This window comes from Dermacentor variabilis, chromosome 1 (genome assembly GCF_050947875.1).
Source record: "Dermacentor variabilis isolate Ectoservices chromosome 1, ASM5094787v1, whole genome shotgun sequence".
In the NCBI taxonomy this organism is placed as follows: Eukaryota; Metazoa; Arthropoda; class Arachnida; order Ixodida; family Ixodidae; genus Dermacentor; species Dermacentor variabilis.
The window spans coordinates 43,058,530-43,079,524 of NC_134568.1; the positions used below are offsets into that span (position 1 = coordinate 43,058,530).

At 42.0% G+C, this 20,995-nt stretch overlaps 2 protein-coding genes across 3 annotated transcripts in view; both read right to left on the reverse strand.

Moving 5' to 3' along the window:
* Window positions 1-597: 597 nt before the first annotated feature.
* Window positions 598-5,944, reverse strand: fwe (calcium channel flower). Its single transcript, XM_075687029.1, has 5 exons — window positions 5,670-5,944; window positions 4,806-4,890; window positions 3,607-3,732; window positions 3,049-3,156; window positions 598-1,747 (listed from the first exon to the last, which is right to left on the reverse strand). The coding sequence occupies exons 1-5, from the start codon at window positions 5,779-5,781 to the stop codon at window positions 1,642-1,644; spliced, it is 537 nt and encodes a 178-aa protein (XP_075543144.1). The 5' UTR covers window positions 5,782-5,944; the 3' UTR covers window positions 598-1,641.
* Window positions 5,945-6,657: 713 nt separating this feature from the next.
* Window positions 6,658-20,995, reverse strand: part of Tsc1 (tuberous sclerosis 1 protein hamartin) — an 88,088-nt gene continuing 73,750 nt past the window's right edge. For both annotated transcript variants that reach the window (XM_075687025.1, XM_075687019.1), the window contains exons 18-21: window positions 16,345-16,433; window positions 16,194-16,262; window positions 9,459-9,567; window positions 6,658-7,363 (exon numbers count right to left, since the gene is read on the reverse strand). In XM_075687025.1, coding sequence (XP_075543140.1) covers window positions 7,092-7,363; window positions 9,459-9,567; window positions 16,194-16,262; window positions 16,345-16,433 — 539 coding nt within the window. In that variant the 3' untranslated portion in view covers window positions 6,658-7,091. The remainder of the gene's footprint in view (window positions 7,364-9,458; window positions 9,568-16,193; window positions 16,263-16,344; window positions 16,434-20,995) is intronic.

A 20,995-nucleotide genomic window follows, 5' to 3' on the forward strand; every position in this document is an offset into this window, starting at 1 on the left:
CTTTCATGCAACATGTCCTATTCAGAGACCCAATTTCACATCGAATTACATGGCACGTACCAATATCTTTCCTCCATACGCAATGCACTACTTTTTGGTCACAAATTTGAACCAGCGAGAAAAACCTCTCTAGCCTTTGTAGAATTGCCTGCTATGTATGCAACTGTAGGCATACTGTAGGCAAGCTCATTCTGCACAATTGACTGACTGCTCCTGTTAAATGTCGCCACGCGCAGTTCCTGTGGTTAAAACATTTCCCAGTGCACTACTGCTCAAAGCTTTTCTTCGGCAGCCACAGCAGCACGAACAATGAATACCTGAACTTTCAGAATTACTTTTGCCTGTTAGTCAAGGTTTGAAGTCAATAATGCAAGCATTAATGCGGCAGTATCTCTGGTGCCTTCACAGGGCTATGCCTACAATGGGAAACACTATGATAAAAGATTAAATTCGGAAGTTCACATGCCAAAACCACAATATAATTATGATGCATGCCGTAGTGGAGAACTCCAGATTAGTTTTGACCAAACATGCATTTATCACGGATGCCAGATCTAGCAATTCTACTGGCTCCCAATGAAAGAAACCTCATGCTGGCACATTTTAGGCACATTTTATTCACCACACAATGAATACATAGCACGTTCAGAGAACAGATGTAAGTGGAGCAGTATACTTTGGTTGGGGTTGCTACAAACTTGATCTCATACACAAGTTACAACACATGCTGCACCTTTACAATAACCTATCTTGCGTGTGTATGCTATGAACTGGTGCCATTTGCACAAATTATATGTTGTGGCTAAATCCAAACATGGCATAAAACACTGGCTTGCTTCGGCTAGATCAAGCTGCTTAACCCCAATGACTACTATACTGCATTTTCACACACCCACACACACACAGTCTATAAATATATTTTTAAAAATGTTCCAGGATGAATGGGACGATGTACACCAACAAGACACTTCTGCCGAGGCAGAAGGCTATTACAGATGCCCAGTGGCAGTAATTCAGGTTGACAAAAACATGGTACATAGCTGCTTTTAAATACCTTGAGCAGCACTTCGCAACAAGTTCTGGAAACGGGCGTCACAAACGAATAAAAGGAGGTAAAAGTGCAGCAACACAACAAATGTTAACAAAAAGTTTATGCATATAACGAAGAAACAGTGCTCAGCGAGAAAACACCCAAACATGTAAAATACCTGCACGCATACTTCGACTTGAGCAGAGGGCCTCCTTTAACACCTTAAAAAAAATAAAATAGCAAGAATATACTGACATGCCTAAACATTTGTGCAACTACACCAAGAGGAAGTGATTAGCTGACACAAAAGCCTTAGGCAACATAGTAGATAGAGAACAAGTGACAAAAAGTTATTGTCCTGCACATCCCACACCCTCCCTCGTCCAACTGGACAACGCCAATCAAAGTTGTTCAAACACCTTTGCAACATTGTACATATTCAGAATGGTGTGCGGCAGAAGATTTGTTCCGCTCAACTGGAATGACCTGTCAGATTATCATGCTGCCTAAACAAGCTACAGAGAATAAGAACGTGAAGGAGTTCGCAGCAAAAATAAGGGCAGCTTCCAGACCTCAACAGAATGATGGCTGAATGTTGTTTTAAGCTGCCTTTAGCTGGGTGTAAACTTGTCCCCCGATGGTGCCTCCACGTCTCCACTGGACGGAACCAGGTTGGCGGTACTTGTGGCACGAGCTCTCATTTCATCGGCACTGGCTCTACAAAAGGCAATAGGTTAACATTTTGAAATGCCCACACAAAAAGTGTGTGCTAAAGAAGCTTCAGCATACACTAACACAATTATACAAGCAATGATTTCACAGCACGCTGAAGGAGTGACTGCAGCGAGTGAGCTGAAGCACCTTGCTTTACAGTCACTTCTTTTGGCAAAGCATAAAGTCTGTAATCATCTGACTCGTACCCCTGTTAGATGGGCAAACAAGTGCATTTTGAGCGAGCACACTTTGCCCACTACAGTCACTCGCAGGCTGCCACGAGGTAATGCTTAGCGACACTTACTGCAGAGTGCGCTTGTCGGCGATTATGTTTGGCTAAGTGTGTAGCCTCATTTTCAATGCGTAAAAAGTAAGTCATATTGAAAGCAGAGCCAGGAGTAATTTTTAATAACATTTCCTTTAAATTGCTAATGTTACAACGTAATAAAATGTGCCACACTGTGAAAAGAAAGACAAGAACAGCAAAAAAAAAAAAAAAAAACTTCTCTTGCTTTACAGTAGCACCGGGGAATGACAGTGCAGTTTGGCAGAATGCATCGTTTTAACTGGTACTAGTCAAGCCTTGTTGTCTTGTCTTGGCTCATGACGATTAATCTTGTTACTGAGGTTGTGATGAATTGCTTCACCTGTACTTAAGTTGATTGTAAATGCTGTTTCTAACAATAACTAACTGTTTTTGTGCATGAATTTTTAAGTTACCAAATATATATGTTTTGCCTTCTTACTCGTGATTGCCATCGCCACCAATATGGAACACTTTCTCGTGTAGCAGCGTGCCGCCAAAATGTCACTCGGCGCACTTGCTCAAAGTGCACTTAAGCTTGCCTTTGTGACAGGGGTATCAGAGACTGGAAGAAACGTAGAGCAAGTTTATATATTTATGAGTGGAAGCAACAACTTCATGGCACAATGCTGCGCTACATTTTCCTTGCATCCCCAAGTACCATAAGCACATTTTGTCTACAGTATACAACAGCATTAAGGAAACATTGCCTCAATGTAAGTACAATTTTCTCAGCCACACTGGTCAATGCTGTCAACACAAGCAATGGTGACAGCATGCACACACACACGCACGCACACGCACACGCACGCACACACACACACACACACACACACACACACACACACACACACACACACACACACACACGCACAGAGATTTCACTCTTATCAGCTGCTCACTCCTGGATATCTCAACGTATGCTCCCTCTAATGTTATGTAATCCCTCTAAGCTCTTATACCCATGAAATGAAACAAAGATTTGCATAATAACACTCACTTGCGACCCATGGCCATGATTCCATAAATGCATCCAGCCACAAATACCAAGCCACCACCAAAGAAAGTAGTCACGCCACCGCACAGTGCCACAGGTAGCACACCACCCCTGTAATGAGAAACATGTTATTAAACAAGTACAACTCCAAGCACTCCAACTGGGACACACAACTTGAAAGAACTGGGGGACACACAGTTGGTGTAAAAAGTTTATAGCGCGTCACTTCTACGAAAAAACTCAATTCTGGCTTGCTTCAAGAATGCACCTTTAGATAAGTGGATCATCATGCTGTCTTGTCACAGGTATTTCTGCGAACAAACTGAATTACGGACTCTGGGGCTATGCTTTACAGAAATTTACATTTTACATTGATCCTGCTTTGCAAAACTTTCAGTGCTGACGGTACAATTGACACAGATTTAAACTGGGTGCCCGTGAAAATGGCTGTGTATAAGTTTAACCCACATCTACCATGAGACCAGCGCTTTCGATGTTTGGCATGATGTAACTCAATGGCTGAAGTACACCGATGAGTAATCAAAACTGCACAGCACTTACACCCCGTACAGAAGCGCCTTGTACCAGTATGGTTTGCGGTCAAAGAAGTTCCCTGGAGCTTGGGCGAACTCGAGAAAAGCACAGAAACATGGTGCCTCAATCAGGGCCACCATCATGCCAACAATCCTGGAGGAGAAAGTTTGTATCAGTACATCTTAATGTTCATTTGGAAACACTCTGCTACAATTTCTTTTCCTGCCTTAATGTAAGCAAATAACATAGTACAGGACCATAGAAAGCACATACTACAAATTGTTTGCATTGCTACGACTAAAACGTACAGCCATTAAGAACGGGTTCGAATATATAATGAATATGAACTGAATAGACTTCAGCGTTAGATTCAAAAACGAGATTCACATTTAAAAAGCATCAAATATTCATTTATGTTTGAATAAAGGGACTAAAAAATTTTATTCTGGAGTTTTACGTGCCAAAACCACAGTATGATTAGAGGCAAGCCGTAGTGGGGGACAGCGTATTAATTTTGACTATGTGGGGTTCTTGTAACGTGCACCCTATGCACGGCACCTGGGAGTTCTTACATTCCACCCCCATCTTGATCTTGTAACCTCGAGATTTGATCTCGTAAACTTGGCCTTAGCTGCACAACACAATAGCCAATATGCCCCCACAGTGGGCAACCATAAGGGATAACAGCACTTACTAGAGCCTCAGGGGAGAAAAATCAATGCCAGTGGCGACTGTTTTGAATGATTCTGCAGGAGAGCTCAGGTCATAGTGCAGAAGCACCAGTTCCAAAACACACGAGGTAGTTAACTGCTGCTCAATAAGCTCCAGTGTTCAATAAGAATGGCTTGTTTTTAAGCAGCCTCCAAATTTGCTTCCCAATTTACACAAAGCAAATTATTTTCCAGTCATATCCCGTTTGCACCCTTTAAACAATGCGCGGTGCTTTCGCTTGTTACATTACTGTTAATTGGGCACCAGCTAACTGGAAGCTGTGATTTACAAGCTCCACAGTTGACTGAACGTCCACTTGTGAGCAGCTTTATATGCACACACACACACATGGGTAACTACAAGTTATAATGCATTGCACTGATTTTCTGTAATCCGCTACACGTAACGAAACGAACAGCTGTACACAGATTTTTTCTAGATCCGAACTGTCAGCAATATAATGTGTTGACGCACATACTATCTATTTATTCGTAAAGGGCCATGTGACCACTTACATTTGCAGAATAGCGGCCAAAAGGCATGCCGATGATATGGTGATGGCAGAGAGCACCGCCAACTGCGCGCCGAGACCAATGGCAACTGAAACCAAGGGGAAAAAAAAAAAAATAAAGGAATGCACCCGAACACCATCCAGACGACCTTCTCTCGTATCACACTACAGCAACTACCGCTGTCCGTCCAATGGTGTCGAAAAGGCAACAACGACCTCCAGGATAACACAAGTTGTATCAAATGGTACGAGTGAATTGAAAATGAGAGAAAAAAAAAACGAAGTTCACCACCAAACGAGTGCCCGTAACGCTCTACTTACGGGCTCAAAATTATAGTTTTAATAAAGTAACATCAAGCACTGCACGTGTGGTCACGCTGTTACGAAATTTCGCAGCGCAAATCTCGAATATTCCCCATAAACCTTTTGCGTTGTTCACGACATCGCGGAGCAGCTGTCTCAGTTGGAACCCATGGAACCTGCGTTCAAAATCAATCTCGACTGCTTGAAAGTTTAAAATAAGTCGAAGAGTTATTTGTTTATAAAGGACATTTATAACGTCAGCGCACTAAAACACACGTGCTAACATACAGCCAGTGGTCATACACGATTAGTTTAGTTTGAAATATGTGGACAATCGCGCAACTCGAGCAGGGCAATGAGCTGCCGCACCTCGTCTTCATCAAATATGCAACCGCTTCACACTGCCGGCTTTATCCTTCTGAATAAAGCATATCTGACTTGTCAGCTGCATCGCTTCTCGAGGTGCAGTCGCGATACAACTTTAAAAGCAAATACTACAGCTCTGCGAAGCCGGGGGGGGGGGGGGGGGGCAAAATAGAAAAAAGAAAAATCCGATTAGGCTTACCGAGCGCACTGACAGTTCCCACGAACCTGCCCAAGTACCGTAGCCACCACGGCGCGTCGTCACTGGGGCCTCCAGGGCCCTTGTCGTCGATTTTGCCGACGTTGGGAAACATTCCTGCAGCTTCGGCGTGCTCTAAGGAAGCAGCTCACATAGCGCAACAGCCAGAGGCGGCCGCCGCTGCTGAAAATCAGCTGCCAACGCGCCGTGCGGTCGGTCACTGCGGCGGCTGCGGCCCCTACCGCCCACTGCGAAGTAACGTCAGCAGTGACGGTACTTCCTGCTTCCGCTTCCGCGCACCATGCAAGCTCACCATCTAATAGATTAGTAGGTGGTGGTAGGCAACGATTCGTGGTAGGTATATAGGACGATAGATGTCACTGGTGCTTGCCTTATGTTGGCCTCTCGTACATCCAGACGCGCTAGCTTGCGTTGAGCGCGAACATAGAGTTTCTCACTATAATTTAGTGAGAAACTCTATGAGCACAAACTTCTTACCCACTTCCCCACTTTTCTTTTTAAGGAAAAACTTACTAGCAAGATGAGCAGTTTGAACGCCCATACTTCAAGAGAACCATTCCGGAAAATATAACAGTAATAATGATTTGAAATTTGTACATTTAAATGGCTAAAAAATGTAGTGAAAACCAAATGGTACATGGGCTGCATTTTATGATCCATTTGATTTTCTACTCTTTTCACCCTTTGTGCCACTTGGTGCTAAGGATGAGAATAACGGAAAATGACCAGGATCATTACGAAATATGGCCAAAGGTTCATGATCCAAGGACCTTGATGTACATTGGAAACTGGAGCACACTGGTATGCCATTCCAATGTATGGTTGTATCAATTAATTCTACACATGCATCATATGATCATTAATGCTTTCAGCCAGCTATTGGGAAAACACATTCTATGCTCTTTTGATTCCACTAATGTCGTTATTTGTGGTAGGTAATTTATTTCACAAAGCACTTCCAGCATTTAGATGTATGTACAAAAACTTTATTAATAACATTTCCACTCAGAGCCAACATCAACATGAACTTTCCCTTGTTTCATACAAAGCTTCCATGACCACAGTGATAAAAAAAAGAAGCCATACAAACCCCTTGACAAGCAAGGCCAAAACCAAACAAATCTGCACCTTCAATACGTTTATCAGTATGCAAATATTCAAACATTTCCCCCTTTTTTTCTAGAACAGTAACTAATTAGGAAACAATTTTAGTGGAAGTGCCAACAGGGTCCAGGAACATGCAGCCAGTTTAAGATTTCCCTGACACCTGTGCTGCCTTTAGCGCATTTAACAAGGCTTGCAAACTTGTAAACCAACATAATCGGAGCGAGATAGGGCTCTGCCTTGAACCCAAGTCCTTATGCTTTAAGTATGTCTCTACGTTTGAGGCTTGACTGCAACTGCTCATTGTAGGTCACTTGTCTTTTCATCTGCAACATTTATCTGAGGTTTCTCCTCATGGGCTTCAACCGTGCCGCTGAACTCCAGCTCTTCCAGCAGTGGACTGTGCTGCAATTCAGGAGAGCACAGTGCCTCCTCTGCTTCTTTGAGCATGTCAGAAACTGGCGTCATCTCAGTGTTTGAAGTGTAAGAACCCAACAGTCCGGTAGGGTCGACTGTTGGACTGCTTCCGTCAAGCTCCATGCTAGCGCACATGTCATCAAAGCCCCCGGATGCTGTGTAAGAAGAGGGAAAGGAGAAAATGTGTCACAAACAGATAGTTTTTGGATCTGTCAAGTAAATCCCCACAAAACCATGAACCATATTTCTTGTGTACAGTTAGAAACCTCATGAACAGGCACATACAAGCTGTTGGCACTCTATACTATCAGCATGACGTGGCATTCAAGACTGGCCGGCACACACAATATTACAAGGAGTTTCAGCTTAATGGCCTCTCAAAAAAAGCAGTATGAAGTGCAGGTAAGTGATCAGTTCAAATTCCTAATTTCAGTATGGTTCACTAATGACTATCAGCCAGGTGAAGCTTTTACTGACAAGCTTCTTGCCACTCACTGGAGAACCACAGCATTTACTTGGCGCAGTTGCAAGAGGAAAGCACCTCCATGATCTTTAGCATGGTTGCTGGTGAATGCTGATAACACAGAGCAGTATTAGCTTGCATGTAGACATGTAGGAAACAAGTAGAAATATGCAGATCATACGACATCAGATAACTGTCACCTGTCTAGTGAAGATCTGTGCTAAATAAAGCGTGAACAAATGAATAACAGATGGCTTTACAGCTGGGATGGTGGGAAGTGCATGGTCACATGCTCACAAATGGCTAACAGCCGATGCGGGACTAAAATTGCGACTTTTGCCAGAGAAACATTTCCTACTTTTGTTTATTTTTGATTGCTGGACGTATAAAGAAGCTCATCACCAAGTTTGGTAGCAATCAACACAGCAGAAAAGAAGAAAATGAATTCTCTTCTCATGACAGTGGCACACGCTTGCTGTAGAAAGCACCCATCACCCATGAACACTCTATTCAAGACATGGCCACAGAGTAGGCAAGAAACCGAAAACAGAGTGAATACCTGTGTTAGACAGCTTGATTTTCGTGCATTTTAATCATGGGAGACCTTCCATCAAGAATACAGCAGACTACAAAGTAAAAACTAAAAAAAGAAAGGCATAACTGTGGCTGCAGCACCCTTGTCTGCGAACGCAGACTAGGGCGCTGGACTGCTCTAAAGGTGAAAAAAAAAAGAAAAAAAGGGAAACAACTCGAAGCGACTGCCGCAAAGCAGGTTCGAATTGAAGCGGGCGCTTCAACCCATACAGCAGGGCACTTTAATTATTTTTGGACCTAAAATAAAATAGAAGTGTCTAAATATGTCTGAAGCGTCTAAAAGGTGTCTGGAAACAGAGTAGAAATTACTCTAACTACGGCACCGCCACCTACCACTAGCACCAATGTGTAATGGCAATGATTAAAATTTCAGATACTGTACAGTGTCTTGAGCTTGAAATATGCACGCGATGCTGCAAACAAGGTGGCCATGAACAAAGCTGCGACCATGTCAACTAGGCAAGAAACCGCAACTTTAGTTTCAGGCTATAGTTATACTGATGAACCGGTGTTGGTTAGGCCTAGCAGCCTAAGCAACTGGCAGAGTAGCTGGTGTCAAGCCGTTGCGGGAACTTTGCAGTCAATATGATCGCGCACATAGACCTTAATGGTGAAGACTGGACATATGGGCTAGACTGACAACCGTAGCAGTAGCGAATTATGGATCCAAGTGCAGTCCCTTCCATGGTGGTGGCAGCGGTTTGGCTTGGTTAGACTGCAGTCAGCAAGCCAATGTTAAAATTAAATTCTGATGTTTTGTGCCAAGCCAACATGTCAACACCATGTGATAACACCAACAGAACTGTTTCCTACTCACTGTAGTGCAGAGCACGTGCATGTAATTTATTGTTGTTCTCGTGCTGTGCCAATACGCCAATGGGTCATGAAAATACTATGCAGGAGACTTTTTTTGCTGGCCCGTTGGAGGCATCCTGCTTGTGTTTCTTTTGCACAGATGTGATCAAAATATTTTTTTCTACCACTATCTATGGGTATGCTTGCAACAAATATACATATGGATGAGTGTGTTTGAAAACAAGGAGGGGGTGGAAGAGAGTAAATAGGACAATGTTCACTCTGTTGCATTGTCCTATTCACTAGTTACTACCATGGTGTTCATCTTCAAATTCGTGCTCATTGATCTTCTTTACATATAAATAGCGAACTCATTTACAAAACAGTGTGTCACTCACCTTCTGAACTCGATTCTCGTTTCTGCTCCGTGCAGCAGCGAGCTTCGACCAAATGTGCTTCCATTCTCTGGCACACATTGATCAGGGAATTGATTCGGCTCTCCTTGGTCTGTGTAGACAGAAGGTAGCAACAATGATCAAGCTTTTCTGGTCAACTCTTTATTGAGATATTTATTTTTCTGCTGAAATGCGTAACATGACAGGTTGAATTTCAGGGCATGCAATAAGTAGACTGTATTACTGTATTAAAAGGACATACTTAACCTTTATCAAAATATTGCAATGACTACCAAGAGCACTTTTGTCCAACTAGCTGGAAGTTTGGATAGGTGCAACTACTAGTGGTGGAATCAATCCAAACATTCAGCTTGTCAGTTTAGAAGAAAAAGAATTCCTGAAGAAGTCCTTTTCCGAGGAACTCTGACTGGAAAAACAATTCCCAGACAGGTAAGATGTTGAGGCTTTTTAGAATCAGCCTAAAGGCTGTTCGAGACGATCACATGTTACCTATGGCCCAATTCACAAATTGTCTTTCTTATGAACACGCATGAATGGGCATTGTCTCAAAGCAAAATAGGATTCCTCCCCAACCCTCCATCGTTTACTCTTGATTAGCTTCTGTTTAGCTAGTTTCTGACATACGGTGTCAGTAGCACGGCTGCACTGCAGAGGCAGAGCCAAGTGACGGAAAATTCTAGTGAAGTTATAAATTGTTGGCTTGACTTGTGGCTCCTCTCTTCTTTAGATGCGTGGGAAGGTTTAATTGGTGGCCACTTTACATTCATTCATTCATTCATTCATTCATTCATTCATTCATTCATTCATTCATTCATTCATTCATTCTTTATTTACAACATATTTTACAAAATACAACAGCATTACTGGACCGATAGCCATTGGCTAGACCCGGGTCCATAGTCAACTTAGGGTATAAAACGCAGCATGCGAGCAATAATAGTAATATTAACATAGATAACTCAGACACGAAGGCAAAGATAAACTCAGTGTTCTTTTATCCTTCATGCACGTGAGCAAACAGAACAGACATAATACACAACAATGAAATTGGCATGCACAACTTGAGCAATTGGCATGCACAACTTAGGCAGGAATGTAAATATAAAGAAGTGTACTTTTATCGACAGTATTTTAAAAAAAAGTATGTCCTCACAGCAGACCTAACGTTACGGGCTTCTTTTATGCGTATTGGCAGCGAATTCCAAATAAGTGCGCCGTTAAATTCCACGAGCTTTTTCCTGCACAGATTATGACATGGAGGCAGATTAAAACACTGATTAGTTGCAGCCCTTGTATTTCGTAGTGGGATTTTAAACAAAGTAATTGGAGGTGGATTATTGGTTTCGATAATACTATGAATGACCTCAGCAATTTTCAGTTCATACAATGCATGCACTGGCAAAACATGCAATGAACTATCAAGTACGTACTGGATTGTGTACACCTAGAAGAAGTGATAATTTTTAATGCACGTTTTTGCAGACGGAATACGGGATCAAGGTAAGTTATAAATCAATACAATAAGATATGCGACTCTGAACAAAGGAAAAGTACAGAATGCGTAGGTCAGGATATTCGAAATATTCACGAGCCTTAAGAAGAATATAACATCAGTAAGCAAGCTTGGAACAAAGGTGTTTGATACGAGTTTTCCATTGCATGTCTGAATAAAAGAAAATGCCTAAATATTTGTAGGAGACGACTTGTTATAGCTTTGTACCTAGTAATGATATGTCCAGTATTTCAGTAGAGAGTTTTTTCTTCCTGGAATGAAAAACTGTATACTTAGTCTTACTAAGATTAAGGGTCAGTTCAGTGGACGTGAACCACTTAAAAACATTATCTAACTGCATTTACTTTATCCTGCATATCAAGCAGACTGTCTCCAGTAAATAGAAGAGCGGTGTCGCCAGCATACATCAAAGCCTGTGAATGCCTAAGCATTGCAGGGAAATCATTTATGTAGAGTGAAAAAAGCCTGTGCCGAAGAACGGAACCGTGTGGCACGCCAGTTAGTATGGTTCGTGAAGTAGACGTATAATTTTTAAGCATTACTTGCTGCTTGCGGTTACTGAGGTAGCTTCGAAGCAAGTTCAGGATTTTGCCCCTCAATTCTAGATTGTTAATCTTGTTCAGTAATATCTGATGGTCAACTGTATCGAAGGCCTTTTTTATGTCGACATAGACAACTGCAATTTTATTCTGCTGGAGAGCCGTATTCAGTAGGTGCGTCAGGAGGAAAACAGCGGAAGAAGTAGATTTCCTAGGTCTGAAGCCGTGTTGGTGAGGGCTCAGTATATTGTATTTGGATATCAATTTTTTTATGCGCACAGAGAGTATCTTTTCAAGAACTGTGTTGATAACGCTATTAATTGAAATCGGCCAATAACTTGATGGATTAGAATGATCTCCGTCCTTATAAATCGGAATTACTTTTGCTATCTTTAATTCTGAAGGATATATGTATTTCGGAATCAAGGGAGTGATTAAATAGGTGAAGAAGGGGACCCGCTAATATGTCAATGTTGTCCTTAATTAGCTTAACAGGTATTTGGTCAAGCCCAGCTGCCTTAGTTCTTAGCCCATTAACAACTGATATTATTCCATCAGCTGTGATATCCTCAATTACCATAGTATTCACCATTTATTGGATAGACTGCGTACATTTCGTGACTTGAGGAAGTTGGTTTGCTAGTTGCGGTCCTATATTTACAAAATACTCGTTAAATTCATCAACTGTTTCCTGGTCAAGTACATCAGGCAATATACGCTGCTCTGAACGAAGCCCTACTGCTCCTGTTACAATGTGCCAAATTTTACCTGTGTTGCCCTGAGCATTAATGATAAGAAAATAGTGGTATTCTTGTTTTCTTTTACGCAGTAGAGATACAGACAGATTCCTGAAACGCTTAAACTGGCCTATATGATAATTATTGGTTTTAGCACGTTTCCACTCCTCATGCCATGTTTCTTTCACCTTCAGTATGCGTAGGATGTCGTGAGTCATCCATGGGCATATAGGTGCCACATATCGACCCGAGGACTTGCGTGTGGTACACTCAGCAAGACGGCAGTCTGGACAACTGTAAAGAAGTTTCTATATTCTTTGTTTATGTCGGTGTCATAGGCATCAAAGAAGTTTACTTGCTGCAAGTTCTCGCAAACTAATCGATAGTCAATCTTCTTCTGCGGTTCATGACCATATATGTTCGCAGTTATATTTCCTTGGATTTTAACTGCAACATATATGGGTATGTGATCGGCTATTGGATCTACGTAAGTTCCGGCCCATCTGTTACATGAGATGGTCGTAAGCGCGTGGTCTATTAAAGTGCTAGAACTGCCTGTGATATGCGTTGGCTCTGTTATAAGATTGCATATGTTATACGACTGTAGAAGTATGGTGCAATTGTTAGTTTCTCCAGAAACATCTATATTAAGATCTCCTACAATTACAACATGGTTACTTTTTTCAGAGGTTAAGATTTCTATAATTGATTCAAGTTTCTCAATAAAAATTGAAACAGCAGAACCGGGAGGCCGGTACACCCCACCAACTGTTATACCCCACTCATTTTTTACAAAATGTGTCTCAATTGTAGGGTCACTGATAGTAAGGGCAGGAAGAACTTCAAAAGCAATACTTTCTTTTATAACGAAGGCAACACCACCTCCTCGTGCCTTTGAAACCCTTGGCAGAGAGGAAAGTTTGTAGCCTGGTATAAATGGCAATTCTTTATCCTTGAGCGAGGTTTCCGTAATAACGATCAAGTCGAAAAGTGTGCTGGGGTAGGTAAGCACTCAGTAAGTTAAGAGTTTTTTTTTTATACTGCTCACATTGCAATGAAAAACTGAGAACACATCTTGGTGCTTTATTAATTTATCAACTTGATCCAAACTAAGAGTCATGGTGAAACAGAAAAACAAAAATGAGATATGAACAGAGAAAAAAAAAAACTATACGATTTGAGCCAGGCCGCTCTCACTCTCAATTCTCAACACAGTTGAGGTTTCTGTCTTCCTAATGAGGACCTTTCCTTGTGAAACCCAGGCAAACTTCCATTTTTTCTCTAGGCACAGTTGACGTGCTTTGCTCAACAGTACTTTGATCTCAATACAGAGATGCTCATTAAAATAAACCAGATTGCTTTCTTCGAAGACAAGAACTCTTGTGGTAAGCCTCGACTTTCTAGCTACAGAGAAGAACTTATCCCTCACAGCATGAGTGGAAAACCGCAACACAACATTAGGTCTATCCTTGTCCTTTGAACGGACGCGGTACACAATGTCAATGTTGTCTTCGGAGACATCGACACCCACAAATGTTGCCATCTTTTCCACTGACTTACGCAGATTTTCATCAGGCACCACTGGTATGCCTTTTATTCCTACGTTCTGGCTTCTGCTGTATTGCTTTAGCTCGATCATTTCTTCCTTAGCTTCCACTAGTGCCTTCTGCATCTGCTTAATTTCATACTGGCATTGAGAATTCTGTGTTTTGACTTTGGTCACATTGCGACGGAGCTCTACGACATCCTTCTTGAACTGCTCAAAGCTCTCATTCATGAAACCCACAGCCCCTCGTATTCCCTCTAGTTCAGAATGGATATCAGTGTTTGATGTTCGCACGGCTGCAATTTCATTCTTCACCTCAGTTGCGAATTTGTCAAGCTTCGCTAGTACATCGGTTAACACTTTCACAATCTCTTTTATGCTATTCGATTGTTTTTCGCCAAAAGCCGGAAACATTGACATTGACTCAGGGACGGAAGCGGCCAAGGAAGCTTTGGAGCTGGAATTGTTCATTTTGGAGCAGAAGATACACGTTGTGTAGCATGCTAGGTAATGCTCAACATGGGTGAAATACAGACAAATCAAGAAAAGATGTTCTTTATTAGACATTGCAGAATACAATTAGGTTATGGCGAATTAGTTCTGTGGAAGTCCGCAAGGTGGAGGAAAGTTCAATTAAGGAAAAAAAAAAATGATGTCATGCACCCGGCAAAGGAAACTCATATCTGTTCTCCAGAAATCACTATTATGTTATATACCAGATGTGCCAACTAAATGTGGCCAAGAAAAAAAAATAACCAAGGGATTTACGCGAACAGCACCCACTGTATGTTGATAGGCTTTTGTTAATGCTAGTCAAGAGTCTTCTTTTTGTTGTGCCCAAGCAACTATTAGTAAAGTTTAATTAGATAAAATTAATTACCTCGTTCATTGGCTAAGGATATTCGATAATGCAAATCCAAGGTTACTTTAAACCCAGTTATCGCTCATGTTTCAACATTCTCCACAACTTTTTCATTGTCATCTCATCAATTAGGTAAGTTCATAAAGTTAGCCAATTAGACATATTCGTGCACAATGAACAAGAAATAATGACCGGGAAAACAACATAAAATAAACGCTGTTCGCGTAATGCCATTAGTTATTCTTTAAATTTTTGGTGGCATTCAGTTGGCATAGCAGAGTACCACAGAATAAATGCAAAGTTACTTTGTTGGTCATTGCATGTTTGCCAGCATTCCACATAAGTTGGCGAGAAGAAAGAAAAAAATCTCACATTTATGAAAGGTACAAATGGAAAAAGAAGTGTTCCATGGCTTTGCTATCAGTGCCGCCGACCAATAGTCTGCACAAGCTCGATTATTAGGGCTGTCCATAAAGTCAAGAGAAAACTGATGTCGACCGATGTTTTGAATGCCAAAAAACGGTTTCTTAAAATTTTTGGACTCAATCTGCGCAAGTCAGATCATGAACATCATTGCCGCGAACGCAATTTCTGGCACTCGCGTATTATATGACCACCATTCGGCCGCTATGGTAGACTAAAACCGAAACTTTACATCCTTGGTGTTTGTTTTGAGGCTGAAAACGTCTTGTATGGTGTGTTTGTGCAGAATATAGAGTACCTGGAGTGAAAATTTGCGCGACGATTATGGTTGCCATAGGATATTTCTGGTCAAGAAGCTTCACGAAAGCAAGCAGCTCGTTTGTCAGCATGCCGCACTACCATCCCAGTAACCGACCGTGGTGCACGTGCAAAATATATTCTTAATGTTACACGCGTGGTGCTCGCCATTAATCGACGCAGATTTACCAAGAGGGCGTACAAGCGAGCCTTAAAATGTATATTACGACAGACCGTACGACTTATTCATTCAGCTGAGAGCACAGCTTTCTTTCCCGATTGCCCCGCAAAAAGAAAGTCAGTTCAAATCACCTTTAGCTGGCTCTAATATTACGCAAACATGTAAGACTGTAATGCATTGTACAAGTATAGCGCAAAGTATTTTTCTTCTCCTGCCAGCCGTTACAATGTGCCTCCAAACCCACACTCCAAAGACGCCGATGCTGAAATGGATTACTTAAGCTTGGCTTCTAGGGCTAAATGCTAGCCAACACATGTCTGTCAAGCCTGTCACTGAGAACAAACATCTCGCAAAACTTAGCGACTTCATTCCAAGTTAGTGTTTTTGTGAAAGCTGGCGTAGCTCGGTGGTTTGGTGCAAGATGGCGCAGCAGTTCTATCCCTGTTGACTAAAACCTTCCTGATAAACAATTATTTCAGCAGGAGACATTGCATCAAATATAATTTTCACAGAACTCCATTGCACAATTCAATTAAATGTTAAAGGCACTTCTGCGGTGCTAAATTGTATTGGGAGAAGACGCACATCATAGAAATGACTGACAATTCACAGCACTGACCAGCAACTGCTCTTTGTGGATGGCGTCCATGCGTTCAAGCTGCTCCTTGAGGTCACGAACCTTAGCGTCCTGAACAAAGAGAAAGGAAGATGATTACATCATCTAACTGAACAGAGGTGTAACAATGACTGTTATACAATAACTTCCGTACCCTGCTTGAGAGAGTTGCCTCGAGCTGCTTCACCTCGCAACTTAGCGATTCCACCTGGTTCTGTTTGGTTTCCAGCTGGTGCTTTATACCTGAAAAGCAGTATAAAGACAGTTCCGCTTCCCTGTTGGTGAGGTCCTCTGGAATTTTATTTCAAAGGCTTAACTACAACACCACTTTCAAAACTAATGCTGGGCAAAAATTTCTTTTAGTCACACGTGCCAAAACAGGGTGGCAATGGTTATCAAAAATGTGGTGGTTGTGTGTTATACACACAGCATGAAGTGCATGCGAAATAATTCTGAAAACTACACAAATGCACCAGATGTCCGCTTTCCATCCTCTCTCACACACACATGTGCACACACAAATCACATGAGATGCACAAGTAATTACGGTCCCAAGAACAAGTTTACAGTCACGTTTTTGGCAATGAGGCACTGAGGAAAAGGACACCATAATGTTTGGCCAATTACCGCTCTTCAACCTGTTAACTACAGTGGATAAGCTGGACTTGTCCACAATGTTTTCTACCACATCACCTGATTTTACTGTAAGAGCGGTTTCTGTTGAGGTCTGCCACAGACTCCCATTACACGGATGCAACGAAAATTGTTATTGCCTGACATGGCAGCAGATGGCCTGCCTATGCCTGCCTGCTTCAGGTCGCCGGACTGGCGTCGGACAACACTCTGTGCAACAAAAACGGGCACAGAACACGGATTCCTCACAGTCTTTTCATTCTTTCCCCCATAGATATCAAAATTCTGATGAGTGCATTGTCATGTCCACAGTGAATGTGAAATAAATGGGAAAACCACACACCCCGTCTGCTGGAAGATTGAGTTCATTGTGGTGGACCTTTAGTTACTAAGCAACTTATGTTCGGTGCTAGTTCATGAAAGGTGTGAGGATTAGGCAGAGAAGTATTGCAGTGAAAGCACACTACAGTCCCTTACAAAAATGAAACAAGAATTCAATGTGCCACCCTGCAGTATAACACATTGCTGCACATTTTCTCTCTCATTACATAGCATAGAGCTATACGTAAAGAGTTTGTGCAGTACGTTAAAAAAATTACTTTACAAACTTTAGAATACATTATTGTGGCCGCTTTCAAAATACTCCCCATTAGAGACGATACACTGGTTCCACCTCTTTTTCCATTGCTAGAAGCACCCATGAAAGTCCTCTTATGTTAAGTGGAGCAGCAGCAGCGCCGTTTCCTTTTGAATCGTCACATCCACTAACCCGGAGCACGAGTTTGTATTTTGGGAACAAAAAAAATTTGCAGGCGGCTAAATCTGGGGAGAGTGTTCCTGCACACTTGTGTGCCAAGAACACGCACGCTATCAATGCAGAGTGCGCAGGGGCATTATCGTAGTGGAGATTCCAGCGGCCCTCTTTCGACATATCTGGTCGCACGCGGTGAACACGATCTATCAGACGCTTTAGGACATTCACGTAGAGAGATGCGCTGACAGTTTGACTTTCAGGCACAAATTCATGGTGCACGACTCCATGGCTGTCAAAAACCACGATAAACATGACTGATTTCTGCTTTGTTCTTCCATGCTTTTCTTGTCCTTGGCTCATCTTTCTTTTTCCACTCCTTCCTCTGTGACTTAAACTCGGTGACATATTTGTAAACCCAAGCTTTGTCGCTGGAGGCGACCCTTCTCAATTATTGCTGCTGTCTGTAGTTTTACAACCTACGCAACATTTGACGAAACTTTTGCTCGGGAGTCGGCGCATGTTTCAGTGCCATCTTGGTGCAAACCTTTTCCATTTCAAAAATGTTAAGCCAAAATCCGGTGAATGGACAAATGTCAAAACCAAGTGCTTCTGATACCATCTCTAATAGCCACTCGGCGATCACTGAGCACAAGAGAACACACACAATCAATGCTTTCATCTTCAGAGGTGCATCCTGATCTTGCATCACCCTTGGGTCTTCACAGCCTTCCTGAAAACACTGCACTCACTCAAACACAGTTCTTTTCTTTAAGCCATCCTTGTGATAGGTCTTTTACAAGATTTGATGAATTGCTGCACCATTCTTGCCCAATTTTATAAGAAATTTGACAGAGATCTTTTGCAGGGTTTGCACATGTCTCAAGAGACAGAAATTCAAGGATATTTGAGGACTTTCAAGGCCCTGTCAATAAAGGGTGCACAGAGGCATCGTATGCAGCAATTTTTTACTATAACAGCATTTTCAAAACACTACATCTAAACTTAGAGATAACAAAATGTGTAAAATTGGCACTTTACTTCGTCATATTAAAATTGGACCTTTTATGCAAATAAGTACAGTCGTCGATGTATTTTTCTTGCACGGAAGGGGACGTAAAACTTTTTGCATAACTGCGCAACTGGAAAAATAAAGGAATTTCATGATGAAAACGGCATTTTCTTTCATTTGCGGTTGTTACACTGCCTGCAGTGGGATGACTTTGTGCCTGCCAAAGATTAACTTCAAAGATAAAGCGTGGCTTTAAGAAAAAGAAAAAGCGAGCTGCTGCACCCGCTCTTGTGCCACGCAACCAATGCGGCAGGATTTCGCTGCATTGCCAGCCTCGCACGCCTTTCTCCGGTCTCGCTTCCACTCTTGAAACATGAGTCCAACAGCGCCGACAGAGAAGGGATGGACGGGAGAGAAAGTGCGAGAGGGTGTGACTGCGACAAAGTCGTGCTGTGCGGAGTCAAGAAATTCAAGGGTTTTCAAGGGACAAAAAGAATTCCAGGACTTTAAAGGGCCTTGAAAACATACTTTTGAATTTCAAGGGTTTTCAAGGATTTCAAGGACCTGTGCATACCCTGCTTTGCTCTGTCTGTTTCTCGATCGACATTTCGACAAAGACTAAAAATGAGCTACCTACACACAGCTAGAAGGGGGTTAACCGAGGGGCCCAATTTTTTTTATTAGACATATCGTGAGACGCCAACAAACACTGACACCAAGGACGACATATGGGAAATTACTTATGCTTAATAATGAAATGAAGAAACGATAAATTAATGGAAATGAAAGTGGATGAAAGAACAACTTGCCGCAGGTGGGGACCGAACCCACAACCTTCGCATGTCAGTCACATAATTTGGTAAACAAGTCAACAATGAATTAATTAATCACATCAGAGTGAGCTGGTGCTAGCTGTACGACATGAGTTGTTCGATGACGCCATTTATGAAGGCATACCACATACAAAAACTTGTTAGCTTCCTTTAACTCTCCTTGCAGAAATGGAAAACTCTGTCAGTCACCCTTTTTTTCTTCCTATATCCAACATTAATATTATTACTATTAACTACTATTACTAACAAAGTTATATGACCACAACATTTCTGTTACTGCATCAGTGAAATGATCACTTAAGCATATAAAATACTCTGAAATTTGCTGAATGCATTCATACTTCTACTTTAGGAACTTTCGATGAATGCTCCAAATGGCACTAGGGTGAGGACAGCGCAGATATGCCTTATAAGCGATTGACTTCGCTTCCTTTGTTGCAGAGTGCATACTTTCCGACATGCTTACAAACATGCATTATCCAAATGGCATCGCCAGTCACCATATTTAATCATGCAAATCAAGTGAATCAGTATCTTTGTTTTGTTTGCCCAACAATGGACCAGTAAGTAAAGCATTAGTGAGGTGAAAGGGTCAACAATTGCAAAGTGCCTCATTCATCAAGGGTAATCTCCTCAAGGAATCTTCTTCTGCATGAATTTTTCAAAACAGTTTTGTATCAGAAAAATTGCAAAGACCAAAACGCTTTTCCACTCCCTATCACACTGCAAGCTGCAATGCACTGTGACAGAGGAATTTGCTCTGTCCACTGTAGCTTAACCATGCTTCACTTTTCATATTTAATGCCTCTGTGTTTTCGCTCTTTCTACAGGCAAGGAATTTAGTACGCGTGAAATAAAGATTTGGGCACTGTTGTGTGGCAACTACTGCAGATGACGTCGCACGGAAAACCAATGAGTTTGCTCGCACCTAGTGATGTCAATGCCCCAAACTAAGCAGGATGGCAAAAGGGGTAGATTAACACGTGGAGGTGTTACTTCAACAAAGAGGAATGCAAACTTTTTTTGAAAGTTTGTTTATAACTTACAGAATTTGCATACAGCCCTTAAGAATTGGCCTCCACAATGTTCACCAAGCGACTTCTACTAAATCAGTGTGTTTTGTACAAAACCAATGAAATTGGCTTGGGTGCTCATTAAAGCAGTTTTATCAATACAGCCATCAAATACCTCCGTGGTATCATAGTGCTGAAAGAAGTGTGGCGGGGATTCAATAAAGTTGCAGCAAAGCACAACTACCTATATTTAAATTTTACTTATAGAGTTTGACATCTCGAAGCTGCCCAGTGGGTTATGAGAGATGCCGTAGGGAAGAGCTTTGAATTAATTTTGCCAAGCTGGGGTTCTTTACCACACACCCAAAGCACAGAACGCAAGCGCTTTTTCATTCCACCACCACCAGAATGCAGCCACAGCGGCCGGGAATCAAACCTGTGACCTTGTGCTCAGCAGCAGAACTCCATAGCCCCTGGGCTACCCAGGCAGATAAGGCAAGAAATATTGAGCAGGTCATTTGAAGTACTGTACCTATCTCATACTGCGCCATAAAAACAGACAG